This window comes from Plecotus auritus, assembly GCF_963455305.1.
Source record: "Plecotus auritus genome assembly, chromosome: 1".
Lineage (NCBI taxonomy): Eukaryota > Metazoa > Chordata > Mammalia > Chiroptera > Vespertilionidae > Plecotus > Plecotus auritus.
Genome location: NC_137770.1, coordinates 85,266,171 through 85,290,215, shown reverse-complemented (window position 1 = coordinate 85,290,215; position 24,045 = coordinate 85,266,171). Strand labels below are relative to the sequence as shown.

Genomic DNA, 24,045 nt, shown 5'->3' with positions numbered 1-24,045 from the left:
TGATAAATCATAGTGCTTTTTATTACCATTTCCCTAACTACTGGTGAGGTCCTTTATCTTTTCAGATACTTATTAACCATTTGAGATTGCTCTTCTGAGAATATGTGCCACATTCCTTGTACATTTACATTTGATTTATTTTCCTTAAGATTTTCAAAGACTTCTTTATATATTTTAGATGCCAATTTTTCAGCAGGTTATTGTAAATAGCATCTACTAATCCACATTTTTTGCATTACTGTTATGAGGCCTTTGGTTAAATAGAAGCTTTAAATTTTCAAAGACTCCTAATTACTAATTTCTGCCTATTGTCTTGGAATTCTACATATTTTCTGAAAAGTAGAAGAAACTAATTGTAGGCAAAATTTCTCATTATTTCTCATAATGCTCAGGAACTCCAGAACCTCCAGGTATGTGATTACCTTAAGAACATATCAGGGAACATTTCCATCTTCACCTGTATGTTTGCATGACTGGCAAGTGTTGCCTCCTCAGAAAAGTCTTCCCCAAACCCTATAAAAGGTCAGGTTAACTGGTCACATCCTCTCATAATTTTTTTTCCTACAGCATACGTGATACCATTCATAATCATGTACGTGTGCTTATTTGGCTAATGTATGTCTCACACCTCAAGATCAGAAACTAAATCTGTTATTGCTCACCACTTATTTGGTAGAATGCCACACACAGAGAAAGTACTTAATACATACTTTCTGAATGAAACAATTGCCCAGGCATGGACATTCCATCTCCATCTGTATTATGTAAAAATCCTTCCCTTGGGGGCTCTTTCTCTAGTGTTCCTATGATTTGGCTCCTCATGTCAGTTCAAACAATGAAGAGTTTCAGAGTTTGCAGAAAATAACATTTATGACTTTGATCTCATTTGCACAGTCATCTCTCAATGAGGTTCTCACGTTGCTAAAATGACTAAGGAGTCAACTGTTCTTGAGAAACAGTGAACCATGGAAAGTTGGTTTGTGGTGACAGCAGTTAATTGCAAGGCTGCAGTTATTGACTAATCAAAATGAGTTCTCAGCCTTAACTCATCCCCCAAGCATTTTGCTTCCTTTTTCTATGACAGGCTATTTCATTTTTATTCAATTTAGGGCAATCAAAGGACTGTCAAGGTTATACTGTGACTAAGTCAAGTTGGAATGTCTACTTTCCATCAGGAAGCCATGGCACAGGGTTATCACATTGGATCCACCCCTAGTGCTCCCATTGTTCGCCTGTCCCAGTTTTCCCTGAGTACATCATGTGTACCCTCCTCCTCTCAGTCTGGCTGCTGTTTAGGTTGGAGGTGAGATGTCAGATGATAATATTGGTGTGCAGCATCAGGTATGTGATTCACTATCATCCTATCTAATAAAAGAGTAATATGCAAATTAACTATCACTTCACAATAAAGATGGAGGCGCCCACAGCCATGTAAATGGGCACGACAAAGATGGAAGCGCTGGCCGGAGCCATGGAGCCAGCCAGAGCGGGCAGGAGACTTGGCTTCCTTGGTCACCCCAACCAGCTCTGTAGCCACCACCCAGACAAAGCCATAGTGGCAGGGATGAGGCAGAGAAGGTTAGGGGCAATCAGGCCAGGAGGGGAAGGCAGTTGGGGGTGATTAGGCTGGTGGTAGGGGAAGTTGGGGGTGAGCAGGCCAGCAGGGGGTGTCAGTTTGGGCCAAGCATGGGGCCAAGTAGGCCAGCGGGGGGGGGGGGGAGTAGGGGGTGAGCAGGCCGGCAGGGGGGGCAGTTGGGGCCAAGCAGGCTGGCAGGGGGGCATTAGGGGGCAAGCAGGCATTCAGAAGGGGCCATTGGGGGGGAACAAGCCAGTAGTGGGGGCAGTTGGGACTGAGTAGGCTGGCAGGGGGGCAGTAGGGGGCAGCAGGCCAGCAGGGGGGGCAGTAGGCAGGCCAGCAGGGGGGTGCAGTTGGTGGCGATCAGGCCGGTGGGGGGGTAGTTGGGGATAATCAGGCTGGCGGGGGGGGGGGCAGTTGGGGGCAAGCAAGCTGGCAGGCAGAGTGGTTAGGGGTGATCAGACAAGCAGGCAGGTGAGCGGTTAGGAGCCAGCGGTCCCAGATTGCGAGAGGGATATCCGACTGCCAGTTTAGGCCCGATCCCACAGGGTTAAATAGAAGCTTTAGTATTCCCTCCTGTTGGGCCTAAACCAGCAGTCAGACATCCCCCAAGGGGTCCCAGATTGGAGAGGATGCAGGCCGGGCTGAGGGACACCCCCCTCTAATGAGATTCCTAAAGATAAAATTCATTCTTCGTATGAAAAGGCAACACTGGAAATATTCATTTGTTGTCCACTTTTAGAATGTCATGTTCCTAGAAAGTTTACTTAATAGGGGGAAGGTAGTGATATGCAGGAAGAGGGCTGCACATAACAGCACTTAAAAGTGATTTTTAAATGGCAAAGGGGATGAGATCAAAGGCCAGAAATTAAATACAGAGACAGAAAAAGGAAGAGATAAAGCTTTTCATTGGATTGACAAAAATGTACTTGGTGAAAACTGATCAGTTCTAAAAAATTCCTCCAAACCCCATTCCCTGGGGATCCCAAGAAGCTCCTGAAAAGCCATTCTCTTTTCTATCCTTGATTCTTCAACAGTCTCCAATCTACTAAAGGATTTATGAGCTATCATATCTCACGGCTCTCCTTATACCTCCATGTTCGTTCTTGCCCTAAAGGCCAAACTTTCTCTATTTTGCACCATGTCTTATCATCCCCATCACTCCCTAACAGTATTAAATGAAGGTTTGTGTGCACATTGTCCCCAAAGCTGTCATTGAGCACACGATAGTGCACATTCAATTCTTCTTTGGCTGTGTCACTGTCTGGTTAGATCACCACACAACTGTAAAACAGGAAGAATGATGTATGTGGAAGAGTGAGGCCAGCAGTTTTTCCTGGGGACTTTGTAGAACTGAGCCCCAGCTCTTCCTTTGTTACTAAAGTATTTGCCCTGTGCACATCTCATTTTCCCCATGAGATGCTTTGCCTTTAGAAGCACAGGATAAGCCTCCTACCCTCAGTGGGGCTGAGAATCTCAGAGTGCTCTTTATAAGGCTGCCATGCCAGCTTTACCAACAGAAAGTATTTAGGTGAAATTCCTGGTCAGTCCCCCAGAAAGTCATTGTAAAGAGCAAGAAGGAAAGACATCATAAACCTTGATTAAACCAAGGAGAGAAATATCTAAAGGTGGCCAGGAGGGAATAATATGAGAAGAAAATATTTCAATGGACAGATATCCAGGAAGGTTATCTTGTTTGTAATTTCTGAGAAGACTCTCTGAGCATAACTTCTAGCCTGAGATACAAGGAGAAAAATATCCAAAATCCTACTTCCCTGCTCTGACCTGTTCTTACCCCTATAGAAACAGAGCCTGAAGCAAGGATTGCAGTGGCAATGATTTATTTAGGAGGTGCAAGCCCAGGCAGTGACAGGGAGAACAGAGAATGGGTCAAGGTCAGATGCGGTGGATAAGATAGTGATATTACCCCAGCTGGCCACTACTTCATAGCAAGTTGCTAAGAGACAAGGCAAGTGGCTCAGCAAGCTTGGTCACTCAGCATATGCAACTTCTCCAGAGCCATTGTGAGGAGTGTCACAGGAAGGGGAGAGCATTCGGTGTCTGAGACAAAAATCTGAATGTATTGCTTGCTAAGTAGGAGAGAGTTGTACTTGTGAAGAAGAGTGTCTCTGAACCCAGCAAAAGCTAGTCTTATATAGGATCTGGGAAATGGGAAATCCAGAATTTCATGGAGTTTTAGAAGTGGGAATATTTGGGGATTGGCTGAATTTTAGCTGTGGGATTATGGGAAATCATAGCTGTTTGGCTGCTGTCATCTTATCCGCCAATGAAGGGGCAACTAGAATAGCTGGGGAAGAGGGGGGGGGGGGAGAGAGAAGAGAGAGAGAGAGGGAGAGAGAGAGAGAGAGAGAGAGAGAGAGAGAGAGAGAGAGAGAGAGAAGTAGCCCAACTTGTTTTATTCATAAAAAAGGGATTTGGAGCCCCGGCAGGTGGCTCAGTTGGTTGGAGTGTCGCCTGGTACACCAAAATGTTTGTGGGTTAGATTCCTGGTCAGGGGACATATGTAAGTTGTTGGTTCAATCCCCAGTAGGGGCATGTAAGGGAGGCAATCGATCGATGTTTCTCTCTCTCTCTCTCTAACTCTCTCTCTCTCTCTCTCTCTCTCTCTCTCTCTCTTTCTCTCTCTCTCTCTCCCTCTCTCCCTTCTTCCCTCCCTCCTTCCCTCCTTATTCCTCTTTCTCTCTCAAATCACTAAATATATCCTTGAGGACTTTCAAAAGGGACATGTAGCTCTGACCTGTGTGCTGAGTGGTTAGTGAGTCCGCACTGCACCAAAGGGTCATGGGTTCAATTCCCAATCAAGAGCAGGTAAGGACAGTATTTGAGTTGCAGGTTCAATCCCCATTTCTTGTCAGCATGGGTGCAAGAGGTAACCAATCAATGTGTCTCTTTCACATCAATATTTCTCTCCTCGCTCCTTTCTCTCTCTCTCTCTCTCTCTCTCTCTCTCTCTCTCTCTCTCTCTCTCTCTCTCTCTCTCACTTCCTCCCTCCTTCCCTTCCACTCTCTCTGAAAATCAATACAAAAATATCCTCGGATGAGGATTAACCAAAAAAAAGGGGGGGGGGCATTGGAGGGGTGACCTGGAGAACCTGGCTATGCACAGTAAGGATACGGCACAAACTTTTCCTAGTGAGAGAACCAAGAAGAAATTATCTACAGGTAACATCCCAGAATAGCATCTTCCTTTTCAGTTTTTCTTAAAAAATAAATAGATCCTTTGAGCCCAAACAGCTATCCCCATGCTGGCCCCATAAATTTCTGATTCTGGTTGTCCAAAACATGGGAAGAAAATGAATCTTTTTCACTGTCCAGCTCAGTGAGGGGTCCTCACAACAACTTCTCTCACACCTGGACCCACCACAGAACAGCAATTTGCAGGAGTGCCTATCAGAGCAAAACTGCAGCTTGGCCTCTGTGCCCTGATGATCTCCCCTGGACCAGAGAACCCTAGGGCCCCAAACACAGGGCAGACATCAGAGTTAGAGTACCTTGTCCAGGGACCTGGGATTAAAGGTAGAAAAGTGCCCATAGACCTCCCCACCCTCTCCATCTCTGCCCAGCCCTGGGTTTCCCCTTGGATCTACTCCTCATCACCTCCCCCTTTTATCTGTGTAGACGTCCCTGAAAGGATCCCATCTCGGATTATTTCTAAACAGAAGCCTCCCAAGGAGAAGGGCTGGGAGAAGACTATCTGTATCACACACTTCGTGGGTAAGGCACCTAGAGAGAAGGGATTTCTAACATTATCCTGGAAAACATGGAAACCTTGGTTGGTTTTCTTTCTAGATGAGGGCTTCATTAAATCATTTTTGTAGCTAATGCAGTCTTTTTTTTTTTTTTAATCCTCACCTGAGAATCTACACTAATAAAAGAGAAAGATACAAATTGACCATACCTCCACGATGCCCACCAGCCAATCAGGAGTGAGTATGCAAATTAACCCAACGAAGATGGCAGGTTAATTTGTATACGCAGGTGCCAAGCGGCCAGGGGATGGGCGCCAAGCCCGCAGCCTCCCAGGACCATCGCTGCCCGGGGAGGCGAAGGCGGTGGTGCCAAGCGCTGCCCACAGGGTCCCAGGACCATCACAGGCTATGGGGTTTCTGAGACCCAGGCTGGGCCTCTGGACACAGATCCACAGCTTCACAGAGACCGACTCTACCAGGCTGCCTGGAGGCCATGTGGCTGGGCCTCAGGGTGCCAGTTCAAGATGTGACATAGAGAGGAGGTGCAGGAGGAAATCCAGAGAATGGGATGTGGGGTTCAAGACTCACTTCCTTTGGGCTTTGTCCTTCTTGGTCTTGGTCCCTTTCTTTCGGGCCTGGAGCGCAAGCACTGCAGGAGAGAGGGATGGATGAAGGCCAAACGTGGAAGAAAGGAGATGACCCAGGTGAGGGTGGAGACCTAGCAGAGGCACGAGGCCCGACTGAGGGGCAGCGCCAGGGCCAGCACCAAGGCTTTGGCGAAGTGGCCGGCCAGGAGGCGGGAGTTCCAAGGGTCGCAGAGCAGCCCCACACAGGTCTCAGGACACCCCACACAGGTGCTGCCTTCACCAGCAGGCTCTGGGCGACATCTGCAAATGCTACTGCAACCTCCAACATTCTGGGCAAAGAACTGACCCTGTGCCCCTCTGGGTACCACGCTTGCTAGGAGTGTGCTGTCACCAATGCCATAGATCAGTGGTCGGCAAACTGCGGCTCGCGAGCCGCGGTTTGCCGCTCTGTTGACTAATGAGTTTGCCGACCACTGCCTTAGGGAAAAACACTTAAAAAACATTTTAATAATGTACTAATGTCTTTAACCTGAAGTCAAAACTTCTGGGTAAGGGTAATGCCTTACGCAGTGGTCGGCAAACTCATTATTCAACAGAGCGGCAAACCGCGGCTCGCGAGCCTCAGTTTGCCTACCACTGCCATAGATCAAAGGCAAAAACCTGGCGAGGCAGGGTGCACAGGAGGGGGCTCTGGCCGAGGCAGGGAGCCGGCGGGCAGGGATCTGTCTCGCCTGCAGAGAGAGAGGTTCTGCAGTGGCCCCAACATGCGGAGGATCAAGGGGCATGCAAGGACACCCAGGCAGAGGGGCAAGGACCCGCAGCCCTGAGGCGGGGGTTGAGGGGTGACGCCACCTCAGTGGAGGGGTGCCGCAACTGCAGGGTACCTGACTGACTGACGTGATTCAGAGAAGTTCCTGGCGCTAACCCGCTAACCGGCCTCGCCCAGGCGGCCTTTGCACTTCAGAGGCTGCGACTCCTGCTCCCGCCTGGGCCCAAAAGCAAGTGCACACCTACCACCTGCTCCGGAGAAGGGGGGGCAGTAAAGAATGGGGGCGGGGGACCAGGGAGAGGAAAGAATGTGGAGCGTCCACGATGAAGAGGTGCTTGAGAAAGAGGCTCGGAAGCCTGACGGGAAGGTTTGTTCTGTTTGCCCAGCTGCTGCCCCTTAGGAAGGGCAGAGAGCATGGCTCTGAGGGCTCCCTGTGCGCTGAGTCAAGTTCCTCAGCCAACTGGAACTGGCCGCAGTTTCCTGGTCTGTAAAATGGATTAAGTGTGTCCCAGTGCCTTTGCTAAGCTTTGAGGACCAATTGAAATACTATATAAAGAAAATAAGTGAAGAAGTGAGAAAGAAAAGGAAGGGCGAGCAACACAAAAGAAAGATTGGAAGGAACCTGTAAACCCATTGCACTTAAATAGGGAATATAGCCAATAGTGTTGTAATGACGGTATGATGCCAGGTGGGTACTGGAAATATCGGGGAACACTTTGTAAAGTATATGATTGTCTAACCACTATTCTGTAACTAGTATAAAACCTGAAACCAATACAAAATAATATTGAATATAAAGAAATGAAAATTGCAGTGAAATTTTTATAAATTTCAAAGTTTAAATAAAGGCTATAAAGGAAGGAAGGGGGAGAATAAAAATAGTGTTTTTCATTTTACCACTGTATTGTCTTTTCAGTACATGAAAAAGACAGTTGTCTTTATATGCTGTTTTTATACTTTTCTAAGTCATCATCTCATTTGTATTTCAGGGCAACTTAAAGACAAGATCATTATTCCCTCCGCTATTCAAAGAAAGGAAATCTTGGTGTCTGGCCCCAATGATTCAATCTTCAAGCCCTTATTGTAAAGCAGGGTTAGTGAAGTTTTCTGTGAAGGGTCATATCTATACTAATAAAAGCCTTGGGGGTGATCAGGCCAGCAGGGGAGGGTAGTTGGGGGCAATCAGGCTGGCAGAGGAGCAGTTAGGTGTCAGTCAGGCTGGCAAGGAAGCAGTTAGGGGGCAATCAGGCAGGCAGGCAAGCGGTTAGGAGCCAGCAGTCCCGGATTGTGAGAGGGATGTCCAAGTGGTCCTAGATTGGAGAGGGTGTAGACCAGGCTGAGGGACACGCCCGCTCTGTGCATGAATTTCGTGCACCGGGCCACTAGTATGTTAATGGTTTTAGAGAGAGATGAATGGGGTGAGGGGAGAGAGAGAGAGAAACACCTATCAGTTCCCTCTGTGATGTGTCGGGAAGATGGAACCCCCAACCTAAGTTTGGGTCCTGACCGGGAATGGAACCCACCACCCTTTGATGTATGAGTCAACGCTCTAACCAACTGAGCAACCCTGCCAGGGTTATATAGATAATGTTTATTATATTAAGGACATTTCTTCCCCTTTTGATCTGCCAAAAGGTTATGTTGGTTATCATGTGTGAATGTTGAATTTTTTTTCTTTATTGATTAAGGTATTACATATGTGTCCCTATCCCTCCAGTGAATGTTGAATTTAATCAAATGTTTATTGAGATAAATTTTCTCTCTTATATTCCTCTTATTTAGATAATAAGACTTTTCTCCAATTTGTGTAGCAAATAATGTTACTTGACCCTTCTAAGGTCAAATGATATCTACATCCTTAGCATAAACCTAACTTGTTCATATTGTATTAACTTTTTATATGTTGACTAGAGGCCTGGTGCACGAAAACTGTGCATGGGTGGGGGGTGTCCCTCAGCCTGCCTGCACCCTCTCCAATCTGGGACCCCTTGGGGGATGTCCGACTGCCTGATCGCCCCAACCACCTCTGCCAGCCTGCCTGATCGCCCCTAACTGTTCCCCTACCAGCCTGATTGCCCCTAACTGCTCCCCTGCTGGCCTGATCGCCCCTAACCACCTCTGCCTCACCCCGCACCCGGGACTGAGGATTCCCTCCTCCGGCCAGTTGCAGGCATCTGGGACCCGATCTTCCCTCCCTCTGGCTGACCACAGACACTCAGGACCCAGGCCAGCTTCCCTTGGGCCTTCCACAGCCACAGGGGACCATGGGTGGGCAGCTTTGCCTGGGCCGCAGCTGCAGGTGTCACAGCCCGCAGGGCGGGCGGCTTGTCCCTCTCCTGGGCCGCAGCCCCAGCTGCTGGTGCCCGGGACCGTGGGGTGGGCAGTTTGTCCCTCTCCCGGGCCACAGCCCTAGCTGCTGGCATCCGGGACCATGGGGAATGTGGCTTGTCCCTCTCCTGGGCTTCAGGTGCAGCCGCTGGCACCCAGGACCGCAGGGACTGCGGGCGTGTGGCTTGTCCCTCTCCCGGGCCGCAGCCCCAGCCGCTGGCGCCCGGGACCACAGGGCGGGCAGCTTGTCCCTCTCCCGGGCTGCAGCCTGGCTGGTCCCCATTCCTTTCTCCAGAGCTCATTTGTGCCTGGCTGGTCCCTATTCCTCTCTCCCCAGTGTTGAGTGTCTTCGTAGTTAAGGCGTGATGGTGTGAGGGTATGATGACGGGAGGGTGTGATGACCATTTGCATATTAGCTCTTTATTATATAGGATGGGCTAATTTTGACAATTGATACTTTGTGTAGGCTGTTTGTGATTATAAATTGTGATGAGATTGGGCTGTAATTTTCCTTTCTTATTCTGTTGTTTGAATCAAGGTTATACCATTATAAAATGAGATAGTGTTCCTTCTTTTTCTCTTTTCTGCAAGATGTTGTAGCTGAAAAGTTTTCCTTTCTTGAATTTCAGTAGAAATTAACAGTAAAGCCTTCAAGGTCAGTTCTTTATGTGGAAAATTATGGATTGCTGATGCAATTTCATTGATGGTTTTAGTGTTACCTAAGTTTGCAAATTTTTCCTGTGTAGGTGTTAGTCAGTGATGTTTCTGTTTTTACTAAATTTAAATGTATTTGTATACGTTTTTTATGGCCTACAGTATTTTTTTTAAAATATTCCCTTATTAGTTCCTCATAATAAATATTTGCACCTTCTCTCTTTTTTTCTTGATTACATTCTCCAGATGTTTGTCAATTTTATTAGCCTTTTCAAATAATCTTTGCTTTATTAAAACTCTCTGTTGTATGTTTACTTGTTTCATTAACTTCTTCTGCCTCTTATTATTTCTTCCTCCTACTTCATTGCTAGCACAGTAAATCCTCCTGCTACAGTTCTACTGGTAAACGGCTCTCAGAGGCCCAGCGGGTTACTGCAATACCTGAGTTCTGGGCGGACTCTGAAGGGCTGGCTGAGATGCTCCAGATCTTCTGCTTTGTTCACATATGGCTCCAGTGTTGCTTCCTGGTATTTGGTCAGAAACAGAGGAACTTAACAGCAGCGGAATATCTACAACTAGGAGATGTCATACCAAGACTCGGGGACAGATGGGGATGTGACACAAGCATCCTTAGGTGTGAATTAGATTTTCCAAACACGACACTTTGTTACATCTGCCCTGAACTGAGAAACAGAGAGAAAGAAAGACCCACCAGGTTTTTAGTCATATATTAGAGGTTCTGGTAAATGACTCAGTAGCATCCCTCTTCCCTATCCTGAACCAAACCATTGGCCACATCACATATAGACATGGTAAGAAAGTGCACACCCTGAGTGAGGTGGGAAGACAAAGAACCCATTCACTCCAGAAGGGTGAGGTATGACCTTCAAGCCTTGAGGGAACTAAATGCTTTGGGGAAAAGAAATGGCCTTGGTGGGCAAAGTTCCTGGGGACATAAAGGTCCTCAGGTGGGGCATGGGGTTGGAGGGGGTAGGTGTTACCATCCAAGGTCACATCAAAGGCAACATCACAACTCAGAACATGGCTCCATTCCAACTCTCTCCCGCCCAGAAAAACAGTCAGCAACAATTGATTTGGGGGGAGGGCTCTCTATTGTTATACTCACTCCAGTTTGGTGAGGATGAGCACACTGTCTTCACCCAAGCTCACTGCTCCTCCCATTTTCTCTGTAGACCTCTCTACTCATCACCCCAGACATTTGCTCACTCCAGAGTTTTACTGAATTATCCCCAACCCAACATCCAAGCCTTGCTCTTTGTTGCTGGCTGGGCCATAGGAAAGATTAAAGAGTGTTCTAGTGGATGCCAAAAGTCTGGAAATCTCATAGATGTGCATCTGTCCTGTAGACATTTTTCTCTCCCCATCCCTGCCCTCTCTCCCCATCCTTACTACTACAGAGACCAGATGGAAGCACAATCTTCCCCACACTAACACATAACCCAGGTTCTCCTTCACTGACTGGTCTCTCCCTCAAAACTGTTTTTGATGTCATGTAAACACTCAAGAAATTCTGAATGACACTCCACTCTCCTAATAGGAATGTAGAGGTAACTCCTAACTGAGGGAGGAATCTCTTCTCAACAACACAGAGGAGTCTCATGGACAGATCAGATCAGCCACGTTCTGGCCCATTATACCTGTAGGTTCTAATTGTGGCATAACTTGAGAATGATCAGGCTCAGAGAAACTGGTTTATAGCAGGAGCCTCAAATGCCATGTGTGAGTATGGGAATGTCATATCATTGTGCCATTGTCATTGCCTACAAGGAATGGCCCTGCCCACTTGCAATGAGCACTAGATGTAATTAGGTGAGAGGCAAAGGCCCAAGGGGATCGATTGCCCATCATGGGCTAGGCATGACATTCTGCTGCATGTTGGGGAAGAACATCAGGGAATAAAGGATGAGAGGAAAGGGAATACATGATCCAAATGAACTTTTCCATCATAATATGGTAGTCTCTGAGATACCTTCCTCTTCTAAGAGAACAAGAGTCCCAGATTAAACATATAGACAGAAACTTGTATTCTTCAACACCTCTTTAATTTCCCCCCAGATTCTTGGGACAATATAATAAATGGTGGTGTTTGTAGAGCTGTGGATAAGACCACAGACTATGAAACCACATCTCTGCACTATCTCCCCTTTTCCCCTCTTATAAGCTGAGTGATATAGAGCAGGCCCCCTACCTCCTCAGGGCCTTAAATTTCTCATTTGTGAAATGTAAGAAATATCAATAGCTAACTCAAAGAGTGCAGTTAGGATCTATGGTCAGAGATCAATAAATACTAGCCAGCATTAAGATGTTAGATATTATCTTCTCATTTACAGTAATCATATCATTTTATCTGACTAATCATATCTTATTTTCCAGATATGTTTATTATTAATTTATACTTAGACACACATTCTTAAAATTACAAGTCACAGATGAATTTCACTATCTCTTAGTTTAATTCAACTTTGATCATATCTAGAAATAAGTTTAGTATCTCCAGTGAGGCTTTCCCCAGGTGGGGTTCTTTCTTAGGAAGGTACCTGTTTCACACTCTTTTCCACATGTCTGCCACCTCAGTAAGCGTTCCCCTCCCTTAATTCATATTTCTATTTCTGGACTTGAGAGAACTTTCCTACTTGGCCTTGGTCATTTGCTAGCCATTGCAGTTAAAAGAAAAGGCTGCCCTTTCATTTTCAGCCTAATCAGCATAGCATGTCAAGGTGGCTATGTTCAAGATCCCAGACCAACTCTTGAAAAACCAAGCCAAATAGTTAGGGAGGCAGGAATGAGAATGGTGAGAAAGATGCAAAGGAGATACATAGATGCTCAGCAAACACAGGGAAGATGCTAAACCTCATTAGTTATTAAAAATATGTAAACCGAAACTATGGAATGAGATACCATTCCATACCCACTAAGATGGCTATAATAAATAATAATAATAATAATAATAACCAGTGTTGGTGGGAAGTAAAGAACTGAAAATATTTATATGTTGCTGGTGGGAATGTAAAATGGTGCAACCACTGCAATAAACAGTTTAGTGATTCCTCGAATACTTAAACCTAGGATTACCATATGACTCAGCAATTCCACTCCTAGGTATATAGCCAAGAGAAATGAAAACATCCTCAACACTGAAGTTTTTACACAAATATTTATAGCAGCATTAGTCACTACAGCCAAAAGGTGGTAACAACCAAATATCTATTGAAGATAAAGGGATAAATTGGGATATATACTCACAAACACAAGGAATATTATTTAGCCATAAAATAATACTAATATGTGCTACAACTTGGATGAACCTCAAAACCATCATGCTAAGTGAAAGAAGCCAAAAACAACAGCTCACATATTACATGATTCCTTTCATATGAAATATCCAGAATGTGCAAATCCATCAGAGATAGGAATGAGACTAGTAGTTGCCAGAGGTCAGGGTGGGGTGTTGCTGGTAGAGGGAGAATGGAAAGTGATTAAGTACCAATTAATTTGTGGGTACATACAACTTAATGGGTATAAATAAAATGTTCTGCTGGGGTCATGAGAAAGCTTTGACACTAGAGAGAGGTGGTGGTTGCACGTTTAAATGCCACTGAATTGTACACTTTCAAATAGTTAATTTTATGTTATGTGAAGTTCACCTCAATATTTAATAAACATAATATTATGTTTAACATAATCCTCTTTTAGTTTTTAAAAATGCAGATATACATGAGAGTAAAATACTAGTATGTTAGTTCATAACTCAATACAGTAAAGATGATTATCAATGAAGAATCTGAAATCAGATCATTTTGATTGTTTTCCCTATGATTAAATTGTTTTTAAATTTTTCCAATAAATTCAAAAGTTAACTGCATGTTAAAATTTTTAATAACTGGGAAGCAGAAGCTACAGTGGAATTGAATAATAGATTTTTAAAAACATGGGGAAAATTCTTACATCATAGGGTTAAGTTAAGATAAAAGAAAGTGGTATTGTATATATAACATAAATATAACAGTTTATATATAACATGATCCCAAGTACTTAAAATGCACATCCTATGGTAACACTCTATGAGGGAGATGGGGTTGGGCAAATGAGTGACATTTTTCTTTTTTACTTTCCAAATTTTCCTTGTTTTTTAAATCAAAGTACTGCTTTATAAAATTAGTAATTTTATATTATATGAACATCAATCTATAATAATAAAAGCATAATATTCTAATTAGACCAGACAGCCCAATGACCTGGAGGACCTTCTGGATGAAGCCAGGGCTGCGAAGGCCAAGGCAGCCACCACGGCTGCAAGGGCTGAGCCTCTTGCACAAATTTTGTGCATCGGGCCTCTAGTCCTATGTAATAAAGAGGTAATATGCAAATTACCCTTGCACAAGATGGCCACCCCCATGTGGTCAAAGATGGCCACCACAAGATGGCCAGCAGGGGAGGGTAGTTGGGGGTGACCAGGCCAGCAGGGGAGGGCAGTTAGGGGTGACCAGGCCAGCAGGGGAGGGCAGTTAGGGGTGACCAGGCCAGCAGGGGGATTAGTGAGGGATGACCAAATGACTGAACAAGCAGGCTGCATGGGGCTACCAGGCTGGCAGGGGAGGTTAGTGAGGGACAACAAAACGACTGAACAAGCAGGCTGCGTGGGGCGACCAGGCTGGCAGGGGGGTTAGTGAGGGACAACCAAACAACTGAACTCACAGGTTGCATGGGGCGACCAGGCCAGCAGGGGTGGGGGGGCAGTTGGGGGCAACCAGGCCGGCAGGGGGTGCAGTTAGGGGTGACCAGGATGGTGGGGGGAGGTGCAGTTGGGGGCGACCAGGCCAGCAGGGGAGACAGTTGGGGCAATTAGGCTGGCAGGGGTGGTAGTGAGGGGCAACTAGGCTGGGGAGGGGGCAGTTGGGGGCACTCAGTCTGGCAGTGGGGGACAGTTAGGGGTGACCAGGCCTGCAGAGGGGGGCAGTTGGGAGTGACCAGGCCAGCAGGGGGGGGCAGTAAGGGGTGACCAGACCTGTGGGGGGGCATTTAGGAATGACCAGGCCAGCAAGGAGAGTGATTAAGAGCCAGCGGTCCAGGATTGTGAAAGGGATGTCCGGCTGCTGGTTTAGGCCCGATCCCTGGGATTGGGCCTAAACTGGCAGTCGGACATCCCCCAAGGGGTCCCGGATTGGAGAGGGCGCAGGCTGGGCTGAGGGAAATCCGCCCCCCCCCCATGCACGAATTTCATGCACCAGGCCTCTAGTTTGTAAATAAAACCCCTCGGGAGGACACTGTGATGATGAATGGGTTGCTATGTCGGTTTAGTAGATGGTGGTGATGCTCTGTTCCTCCCCTGTGCATCACTCTACCATAGCCCTTCCCACTCAGTACTCTGCTCCCTGATGTTTCTATCCCCCCCTACCCCCCGCCCCCGCCAGATGGTCAGCTCTCTCTAAAGCAACAATATTCAACTAATGTCCCGCAAGAACTTTTAAAACATGCAATACCAGACTATTTAGTCAGGAGCACTAACCTATTTTCCCTTAGATCATCAAATTAAAAATGACAACAGCCCAGCTGGTGTGGCTCAGTGACTGAGCATAGACCTATGAACCAAGAGACCACAGTTCAATTCCTGGTCAGGGCACATACCTAAGTATCAGGCTCGATCCCCAGTGTGGAGCATGCAGGAGGCAGCCAATCAAGGATTCTTTCTCATCATTAATGTTTCATTTCTCGCTGTGTCTTCTTTCCTCTCTGAAATCAATAAAAATTATATTTTGAAAAATTACAACAGCCAACACAACTATAGTCATCTGGTGTGAATGCCCTTTGTGGAACCATAAATATATAGGTCATATAATAGAATTGCATTTTATTGGTCACAGTGTGTAATATAGTTGTGTCTGATTGTTTAATTTTTGGTACCAGAAGTTCTTATATACAAGTAGAGGCACCTGATTTTTTTTAAGTCACTTTGGAGCAAAAAGGGTAGTTAATCACTTTTTTTTTTTTGCAAAATAATCAAAAGTATACCTATTTTTTGTAAGATATACAAAATATATATTTTTTAGTGTGCCACAGAATTTTAGTAGTTTGTGTGCCATGAGAAGAAAAAGCTTGAAAATCACTGCTCTAAAAACAGGAGACACATCTCCACTGTGTTTGTCCATAGGACAGAGAAGGACCTACACAGACACAAGCAAAAGAAATTATCCTGATGGACTTAGTTGCATGGAGATGAGGCACTGGGGGTTCTCTCATTGGATACTCAGTTTTCTGGGCTCCAGTACCTCCACTGATCAATACCACATGCCACAGGCCCCACCTTGTATCCTTGGGCTCCTGCTTAGGGCTGGAGTCTGCTCTAATATCTGCTCTGAGTCATCAGCTGTGGGTGCTGATGTGGTCACTGCATACTTCTCACACAACCACCCAGACAGAGACCGTCATCAGGCAGGAGGTGTGGGGAGTGGGGATGCTTCATAGAAAGCCTTCTGGGATGAAGCACTGCAAAACCAGAGGGGGACTCAGGTCACAGAGCCCACCCACACCTCCTTCCTCTTCTGGGGCTAACGGAGAGCACAGAGAAACACCAGCAGCTCTGACCTGAGCAGCCTTCCTGGGAAGATGCAGCCACCCCTGCTCGTGCTCCTGCTGGCCTTTTTCCTACTCCCCGGGGCGAAGGCAGGTGAGTGATCATCCCCACCCTCACAGGCCCAACCCATCCCACAGTGGGCACAGACCTGCTGGTCCTTCTGCACATCCCTGATCCAGCTCTCCACCAGGAATGCTCTGAACCCCAGCTCCCATCCCATCTCAGACCCCCACACATGATGCTGGATGAGCCACAGGCAGAAATGACAGGGCAGAAGCCTATTCTCAAGAAAAGCCAGCGGGCACAATGCCCTCCCCAGGCCCTACCTGTGCCATGTGGATAGTGGAACTGTCCTAGAAGTGCATGGCAGAGGCTGGGAAACTGCAGAGGGCAGAGCAGTCCTGGTTTTTCATCACCTGTGATGAGACAGGTGCTGTCCTCAGGGTCTGCTTAGGAGAGAAGCCCAGAGCTCAGCACCCCACAATTGGTGGGGTCACCATCCCCAGAAGACTGCTGCTTCCTCTGCTCCATCTCAACGCCCCTCAGTCCCTTTGTCAAACTCTGCTTTTCTTCCCAGGCCTTTAGCAGTTCCTCTCCTTAAAGGATGAGCTAGTGAGGTTGGCAGCCCCAAACTTCTCTGTTTTCCAGAACCCACAGCACTGGCCTTACCAATCCTCCTCTAGAGGCCCATTGGGAGCCATCCTTTCAGGCAGTCAACAAACACTGGCAACTCCCCACCTGTCAGACCCTGGGACAGCTCTGCAACATCTAGATCCCTAAACCTAAGCCTTGGACATGCAAAGTGCACTGCCCTGGACATCACAGCACCTCAGGGACTTCAGAAGCTCACCCAATACCAAGCGAAGTCAGGAGAGGAATTTTCAGGAACCTCCAGGTCTTCTCTATCACTAAGACCATATTCTCACCTGCAACTATGTGGCAGGCCATGTCACAGACCCAGCCTGTTATTCTTCCCTTTTCCAGAAGAGAAAGTTGAGTCCCCCCCCCCCTCCCCGGACTCCCTCCCAGCTCAATGCATTTATGTTTGGAGTGACCAGAGGCCCTTGCTCCCAAGTGCCCAGCCGCATGAGCATCAAGCCGATGCTTACCTGATGGACTCATGGAAGCACACAACCACAACAGGATTTTCCTTCAGGGGTGATCATCGGGGGACAGGAAGCCAAGCCCCACTCCCGACCCTACATGGCCTACCTTCACATTAAAGATGAGGAGTCGTCCACGTGTGGCGGTGTCCTTGTGGGAGACAACTTTGTTCTGACAGCTGCTCACTGCCATGGAAGGTGAGAGGCTGCAGCCAGGCTACACCTCCTGAGACCCCTACAGGGGACCCTGACCTTCATCCCAGGAGCTGCAGTTCAGGGCAGCTCCCCAGTTTCCTGGTAACTCAAGCCCATAAGAACTCATCAGAGGAGCCATCAGAGATCATGACAGAGCAATGAGAGCCTGAGAAATAGAACAGGTAAGCTTTGGGCCCTGAGAGTCAGAAGTGACAGCAAGTAACACCGTGGAGAAGAGAAGTACCACACTCTGCAAATAAAGCAGCGTGGATCATGAACACATGCATTAGGGTCAAAATGGAAATGCAAGCAATTTCATGATATTTCCTGAAGGCAAGAGAGAGCTCCCACAAGCCCTGCACTCCGTGTCAGTGGGAACCAGAGTCACTCAGCCCCTGGACCCTATGAACTGATATCCCTAGTCTATAGCCCTGCTCTGCCCCAGCTGTCACTTGCCCTTCATGGCTCCTGGGATGTATCTGCTGTGACTTTACCTACCACCACCCCCCCCCCCCCTGACACACACACACACACACACTCATCCACTCTGCTCTATTTACAGGTCAATCAGTGTCACCCTGGGGGCCCACAACATCAAAAAGCAGGAGAAGACGCAACAGGTCATCCTGGTGAAAAGAGCCATCCCGCACCCAGACTATAATAAGAGGGAAATCTCCAATGACATCATGTTACTGCAGGTGGGAAACCTCCTGCTGTTCTTGCAATTCTGGGATCTCATTGTATCTCCTCTCACTGTGAACTGCCCCTTCCTTTCCTCCCATTCTGGCTACCTGACTAGTCCTAGTGACTCAAGGGTCCCTCAGTGTCCAGGCTCAGAGACCACTAGCTGACCTGGGCTCCCTTGCCTCTTCCCCATCAGCTGGAGAGAAACATCAAGCAAAGTGATGCTGTGAAGCCCCTCCGACTGCCCAGGGGCAAGGACCTGCCGAGTCCAGGACATAAGTGCACTGTGGCCGGCTGGGGGCGGGTCACAAGGAGGGGCCCTTGCTCATGCACTCTGCAGGAGGTAGAGCTGACCGTGCAGGACGATTTGAAGTATAAAAGGCGCTTTAACCATTACAACAAGAACATTCAACTGTGTGTGGGGAACCCAAGAGAAAATAAGACTTCCTTTAAGGTGATACTGAACATCTGCCTAGCTTGGTTCTGGGGAGAAGGGTGTTTGGGTAGAGAGTAGGACCTGGGGACCCAGGCAGGGCGGTGGAATCCTTCACCCTCTAGGTTGTGATCTTTCTCCCTGGAAAGAAAAGAGGGGAGCCACCAGAGCAGGGAGAAATAGGGTCTCCAAGAGCATACAAGGGCCTCTGGTCACTCCAAACATGATTCTCCCCTAAGGGGAGGTGCGGGGCGGGATTTGCAATACTCTGGCAAAGCTGGGGCAATGCAATTAGATAACTACTCCCTGGGTGTGCAGAAGTTATACCTGGTGGCTCCTCAGAGCTGGTTAATGGTGTCAGCCCCACCTGCCTGCTCTCAGTAGACTGCAGCCACAGTCCTGAAGCACCTTCATAGCCAGAGGATCTGGGACCTGGGAGAGCAGAGGGAGCCACTACCTGGGGTGAAGTGAAGCAGTGACAATGTCTAGGCTGAGGGGACCACTGGGGACCTGCCTGCCTGCTTATCTCCAAGGTGGAAACCATGCAAGGCAGCCTTCTCTGAGAGGGGCTTGGGGTGGCAAGGAGGGCAGGGCCAGGAGAACTGGCTCAGTCCTTCCCTCTCTCTGTCCACAGGGGGACTCCGGGGGACCTCTCCTGTGTGAAAATGAGATCCAAGGCATTGTCTCCTATGGACGCAAGGATGGGACACCACCACGAGCCTACACCAAAGTCGCCAGCTACCTTCCCTGGATAAGAGAAACCATGAAAAGCCTCCAACTGCAGGACCCAGACTATCTTCTCTGGAGCTAATCCAGGATCAAACTGCGGGAGGGAGGCGGTGCCAGCAACTGAATAAATGTCTCTCAGCTGATGAGAAGAGCTGGTTTTCTGTTTATTCTTTGACCCTCATTCACAGGCACCAACTCTGTGCTCAGAAGGCCAATAGCACAATTCTTCTCTGTTCTACTTCCTCCTCTTCCCCTTTCCCAATCACATCCCCAAACCCATGCTGAGCTGTTACCAGCTCCTTCTTGGCCACACCTGCACCTGCAGGGCCCACCCTTCTGCCAGGGCAGAGAGGAGCACCATTAGGAGAAAACATGAATCTCTCAGGTCCTGGGCTCAGTGTGAAGGGCTAGCACCGTGCATGCTGGGCACCAAGCAGGCACAGCCTGGGCTGCAGCTCAGGAGGCCCCACCACACTGGGGAGAGGAGGGCCTTCCTGAGCAGGACATTGTTCTCCAGCAACCAGGGAGTGGCAGGTTTTCGGGGCCTGGGGGCTGGTGAGGAGAGATGCGGGGGTGGAGGATGAAGGGAATTCCTGAGAAGTTCCTCATTCCCTCCTGGGCTCAATTTCTCTCCCTGCCCTTTTCTGCCCTCCTCTGAGATCCAGCTTGGCCTCCAGTCTCCTGGGTGCCCCTTTTTCTCATCCCTGCTGACCACTGAGCATCCTCAGAGTCCACAAACCCCTGCGCCCCACAGACCACACTGGTCTGAGCTCCCACTTCTGCATATCCCTCCCACCTAGGACACCCAGAGTGCCCAGGTTCCAGCAGGGCCTGGTCACTGAGTTGCCACCCAGCTTATGCCTGGCACAGGGTGACTGGGGGACCAGGCCTGTGCTGGCCCCATGCAGGGCCCTGGAGGACAGGGCGGCAGGGTGTCTGCAGAACACCTGGCCCCATCTCTCACTGGGCAGAGCCAGCTCCACCCTCACATCCAGCTCAGTGTCCCCACCATGTGCTCAGAGTCCACTGACTGCTGGTCACTCAGGAGCCTTAGTTCCCTGCAGCCTGTTCCTCACTGCTGGCCTCAAGGCTCAGGCTGTGGGGTGGGAGGCCACATGGGCTCTACCTGCCTTTTGAGTCAGAAAGGGCTGCTCTCTGCAGTAGGACTGGAAAGCACAGTTTTTCCATCAATCAATGAACAAATGCTGATTGTGCACCTACTAAGTGCCAGGCATTGGGAATTTGCAGTGAACATAATACAGGTTCTGACACCTGAACACAAGTGAAACTGACAGTGTTGACTTTTATCTGAATGGAATTTCCTCTCCCTCCTTCACATGAACCCACAGAGCCCAGATCCCACAGGAGTATTTGTATTTTATTTTTATTGCTCATTACACTCTGTTGTAATTGTTTTAAGCACTTGAGGCTCTAGAACAGCAGCATGTGGGGTTTGGAAATGACTTTATTTCTTTCGTTTCTAGACGTGCAGCCCCCAAACTGTTCACTGGCGCATCCTCTTCACCTCAGGGAGAGGGCAGCAGGTGGGGAGCAGGCAGGATGGCAGCCTCGTTTCCCTGAGCCATAAAAGTAGCAGATATAATTGGTGACAGCATGGATGGACCTAGGGGTATTATGCTCAGGGAAATAAGTCAGACTGAGAAAGACCAATACCATATGATTTCACTTATATGTAGAATCTAAAGAACAAGTTAATGAGCAAACAAAATTGGAACAGACTCATAAATAAAAAGAACAGACTGATGGTTGCCAGAGGGGAAGGGGCTTGGGGGCCTGGGCAAAAAAAACAAGGTGAAAAGATTAAGAAGTAGTTAGAAAATAGTGATGAGGATGCAAAGTACAGCATAGGGAATACAGTCAATAATATTGTCATAACTATGTATGGTACCAGGTGGATACTGGAAATATCGGGAGGAACACTTTGTACAGTATATAACTTATCTAATCACTATGCTGTACACCTGAAACTAATACAAAATAATATTGAAAGTGGACTGTAATTGGAAAATAAAATTTAAATTACAGTAAAAGTAGCAGGCATGAATGTCATTATGATACTGTTATAATTATTCCAGTTGTTAATTAATTGACAGGGATGGAGCAAAGGCAAGGCCTGACAATATAGGCATGCCACATGTGCCAGAAAGCTGCAGTTTCACACTCTCCAGGTCTGTTCCCCACAGATCCTCAGGGAAGGGACTGGACAAAGAAAGAATAGAAGCATGCCCAGTAAGGTCTGAATGCCATAGGAAAGGTTGTTACTTGTCAGTCACACCTGGGAGCAGGTCATTGGCCAGAATAGACATGGCCCCTGCAATGGCACCAAATCTGACCTACATAAGCTCCTGGAAAAACAGAGTTTCCTCTCTCGCCCTCGTGCGCTCCTGGCTCTCTTGCGGCAGAGGGCCTGCTCCCCTACATGGCCTGCATGGCCCACACACAGTGAACTCATGGATTACAACTAGCCTGATGCTCTGCAGGACTTAACTCCACCGTGGAATGCAACCTCTGGGCACTGGCTTTGCTTCTAGCTCTGCTGAATCCCCAGCTGCACCTTTTCCAGGTCCAGTTTAAAGGAAATGAGAACTTTGCAACTGAGGGATATAACTCCATGCAAATAAAATTCACTCATTCGCCCATGCAAGTCTTAGAAAATTCCTTTTCTAAAGCTATCATAAGAACCCTATCCCCAGCACCCAGTTGGGAAAGGAATCCCCCACTTCCACCACTGGACACCCCCTTTTCACCAATTAACAATTGTACAGAATCAAATGGTAGGACAATCCTACAATGTATTTGCTAATGGCAGTTAGAATCTGCCTCTGAACACCCTTCCAATTGGACAGATGATTACATGGTCCCTATCGTTACCAAAAGCTCCTGCCTGTGCACAATCCAATTCAAATTAGGGAGGTTCACATGGTCAGGAAAGTGGAGACTTGTAAAAATTATTTTTTACATATCAAAATGTATTTATCAATCACTTCTTTTAAAGTTTTTGTATTTAGAGTCATTGCTAGAAAGGCTTTACCCCTTCTACTTTTATAAAGAAATTCATCCATGTTTATTCGTTGTGCATATATGGTTTTATTTTGTACTAGAGGCCCGAAGCACAAAATTCATGCAAGGAGCTCAGCCGTCACAGCCTCAGCTGCCTCAGCCAGCCCTCGCAGCCCCAGCTTCATCCAGAATGTCCTCCGGATGGTTGTTTGCTGTTCGGTCTAATTAGCATATTAGCTCTTCATTATATAGAATATATAAGTGTCTGATCTCTTTGCATTTCATTCTGGTGGTTTATATGAAATATGACTCCAACTTAATATCTTTTAAAAGTGACTTTGTCAACTCTGATTGGAAAATAAAACAAAAAAAAAATATTTTCTAGTTTTTCCAATATCATTTATTAGAAGTCTATCTTTTTCCCAATGATTTGAAATGTCACCTTATTATAAATTACATATCTTTATGTACTTGGGAATGTTTCTAGGTTTTCTATTCTGTTTAATGGGCCTCTGTCTACTCATGAATCAGGAAAGAAGTTTTACATAATGTTTTTAATATCTGATAAGGCTTCCCCTCTCCCTTACTGTCTTTTTTTCTTTTGTCAAAATTCTCAGAGCTATTCTAGCATGTTTATTTTCCACATATATTTTAGAAATTGTCTAGAACTTGTGTAACACTGGAAGAAAAAATGGTATTTTTATTGGAATCAAATTAAATGCATATATTAGCTTGGTATAAAGATATCTGAAATGTAATAGTCCTCTGGACAGTGCTGGGAAAATACTATTTGGCTTCCTGGTATTCATTCCCACTTAAGAAAAGAGTAACTGTTGGGAGAGTCAACCCTCTTTCATTCTCATACACATGGTTTGGACAGAGCAGAACCCAACTCTCCAAAGGCTGTGACCGAGGCTTACAGGGGTCCGTGGTTTCAGCTCCTCTCACTGACTCTACCGGTACCTCAGCAGGGGGCAGATTGTGTGCTGCTTTGACTGCCACCATGTATCTCCCATCCCACAGGCTCTATTACATGACTGCAATGGTCTTTCCTTTTTAAATCTGGGTGAGGTCTTTTGATTGTCCTCAAGGAGTAGAATAAGGTAGAAAGGATACCATAGGACTACAAAGCCTAGGAAAGAAAAAGAATACGTCTGCCAGGGTCGATTTGGAAGAGAGGCTCACTCTGAGGAAGCCACCATCATGCTGCAAAGAAGACTGAACAATCCTATGCAGAGACTACATGACAGACCCTCACAGAGAGGAATAGGCATGCCCACAGACATCTGGCACCAACCACTGGGCGGGCTCCAGGCTTCAAGTCTCCTCTGCCATCAAGGGGAACTGAGGGGAGATATCCACACTAAACCCATCCCAAATGCAGATTCCTGAGCAAAATAAATATTTTTGTTAGTTTTGTTAAACCATCAGATCTTCTGTCACTAGAACAAGCCCTCTTCGGCATCGCTGCCACACCATTCTGTCCATCCCTCCACCCACAGCCCTCACCATCATTATCTGATCACTGATGCTTTTGTCTCCTCCAGCAGAAGCAAGAAATCTCATCTACAATACTGCTGACTCTCACAAAAAGGGGACCTCAATAAACAATCACCTGAACTGTCAAGAGAGAGCCAAGGAAAGGAGGGGTCCTTGCATGTGTT

At 47.1% G+C, this 24,045-nt stretch overlaps 1 protein-coding gene across 1 annotated transcript; it reads left to right on the top strand.

Annotated features, from left to right (window-relative positions):
* Nucleotides 1-1,258: 1,258 nt before the first annotated feature.
* LOC308251109 (granzyme B-like) lies at nucleotides 1,259-19,442 on the top strand (the record flags this gene model as incomplete). The annotated part of the gene is made up of 6 exons (XM_080674168.1): nucleotides 1,259-1,341; nucleotides 16,200-16,309; nucleotides 17,373-17,517; nucleotides 18,077-18,212; nucleotides 18,395-18,652; nucleotides 19,266-19,442. The coding sequence occupies 6 exons, from the start codon at nucleotides 1,259-1,261 to the stop codon at nucleotides 19,440-19,442; spliced, it is 909 nt and encodes a 302-aa protein (XP_080530294.1).
* Between the last annotated feature and the right edge of the window lie 4,603 nt (nucleotides 19,443-24,045).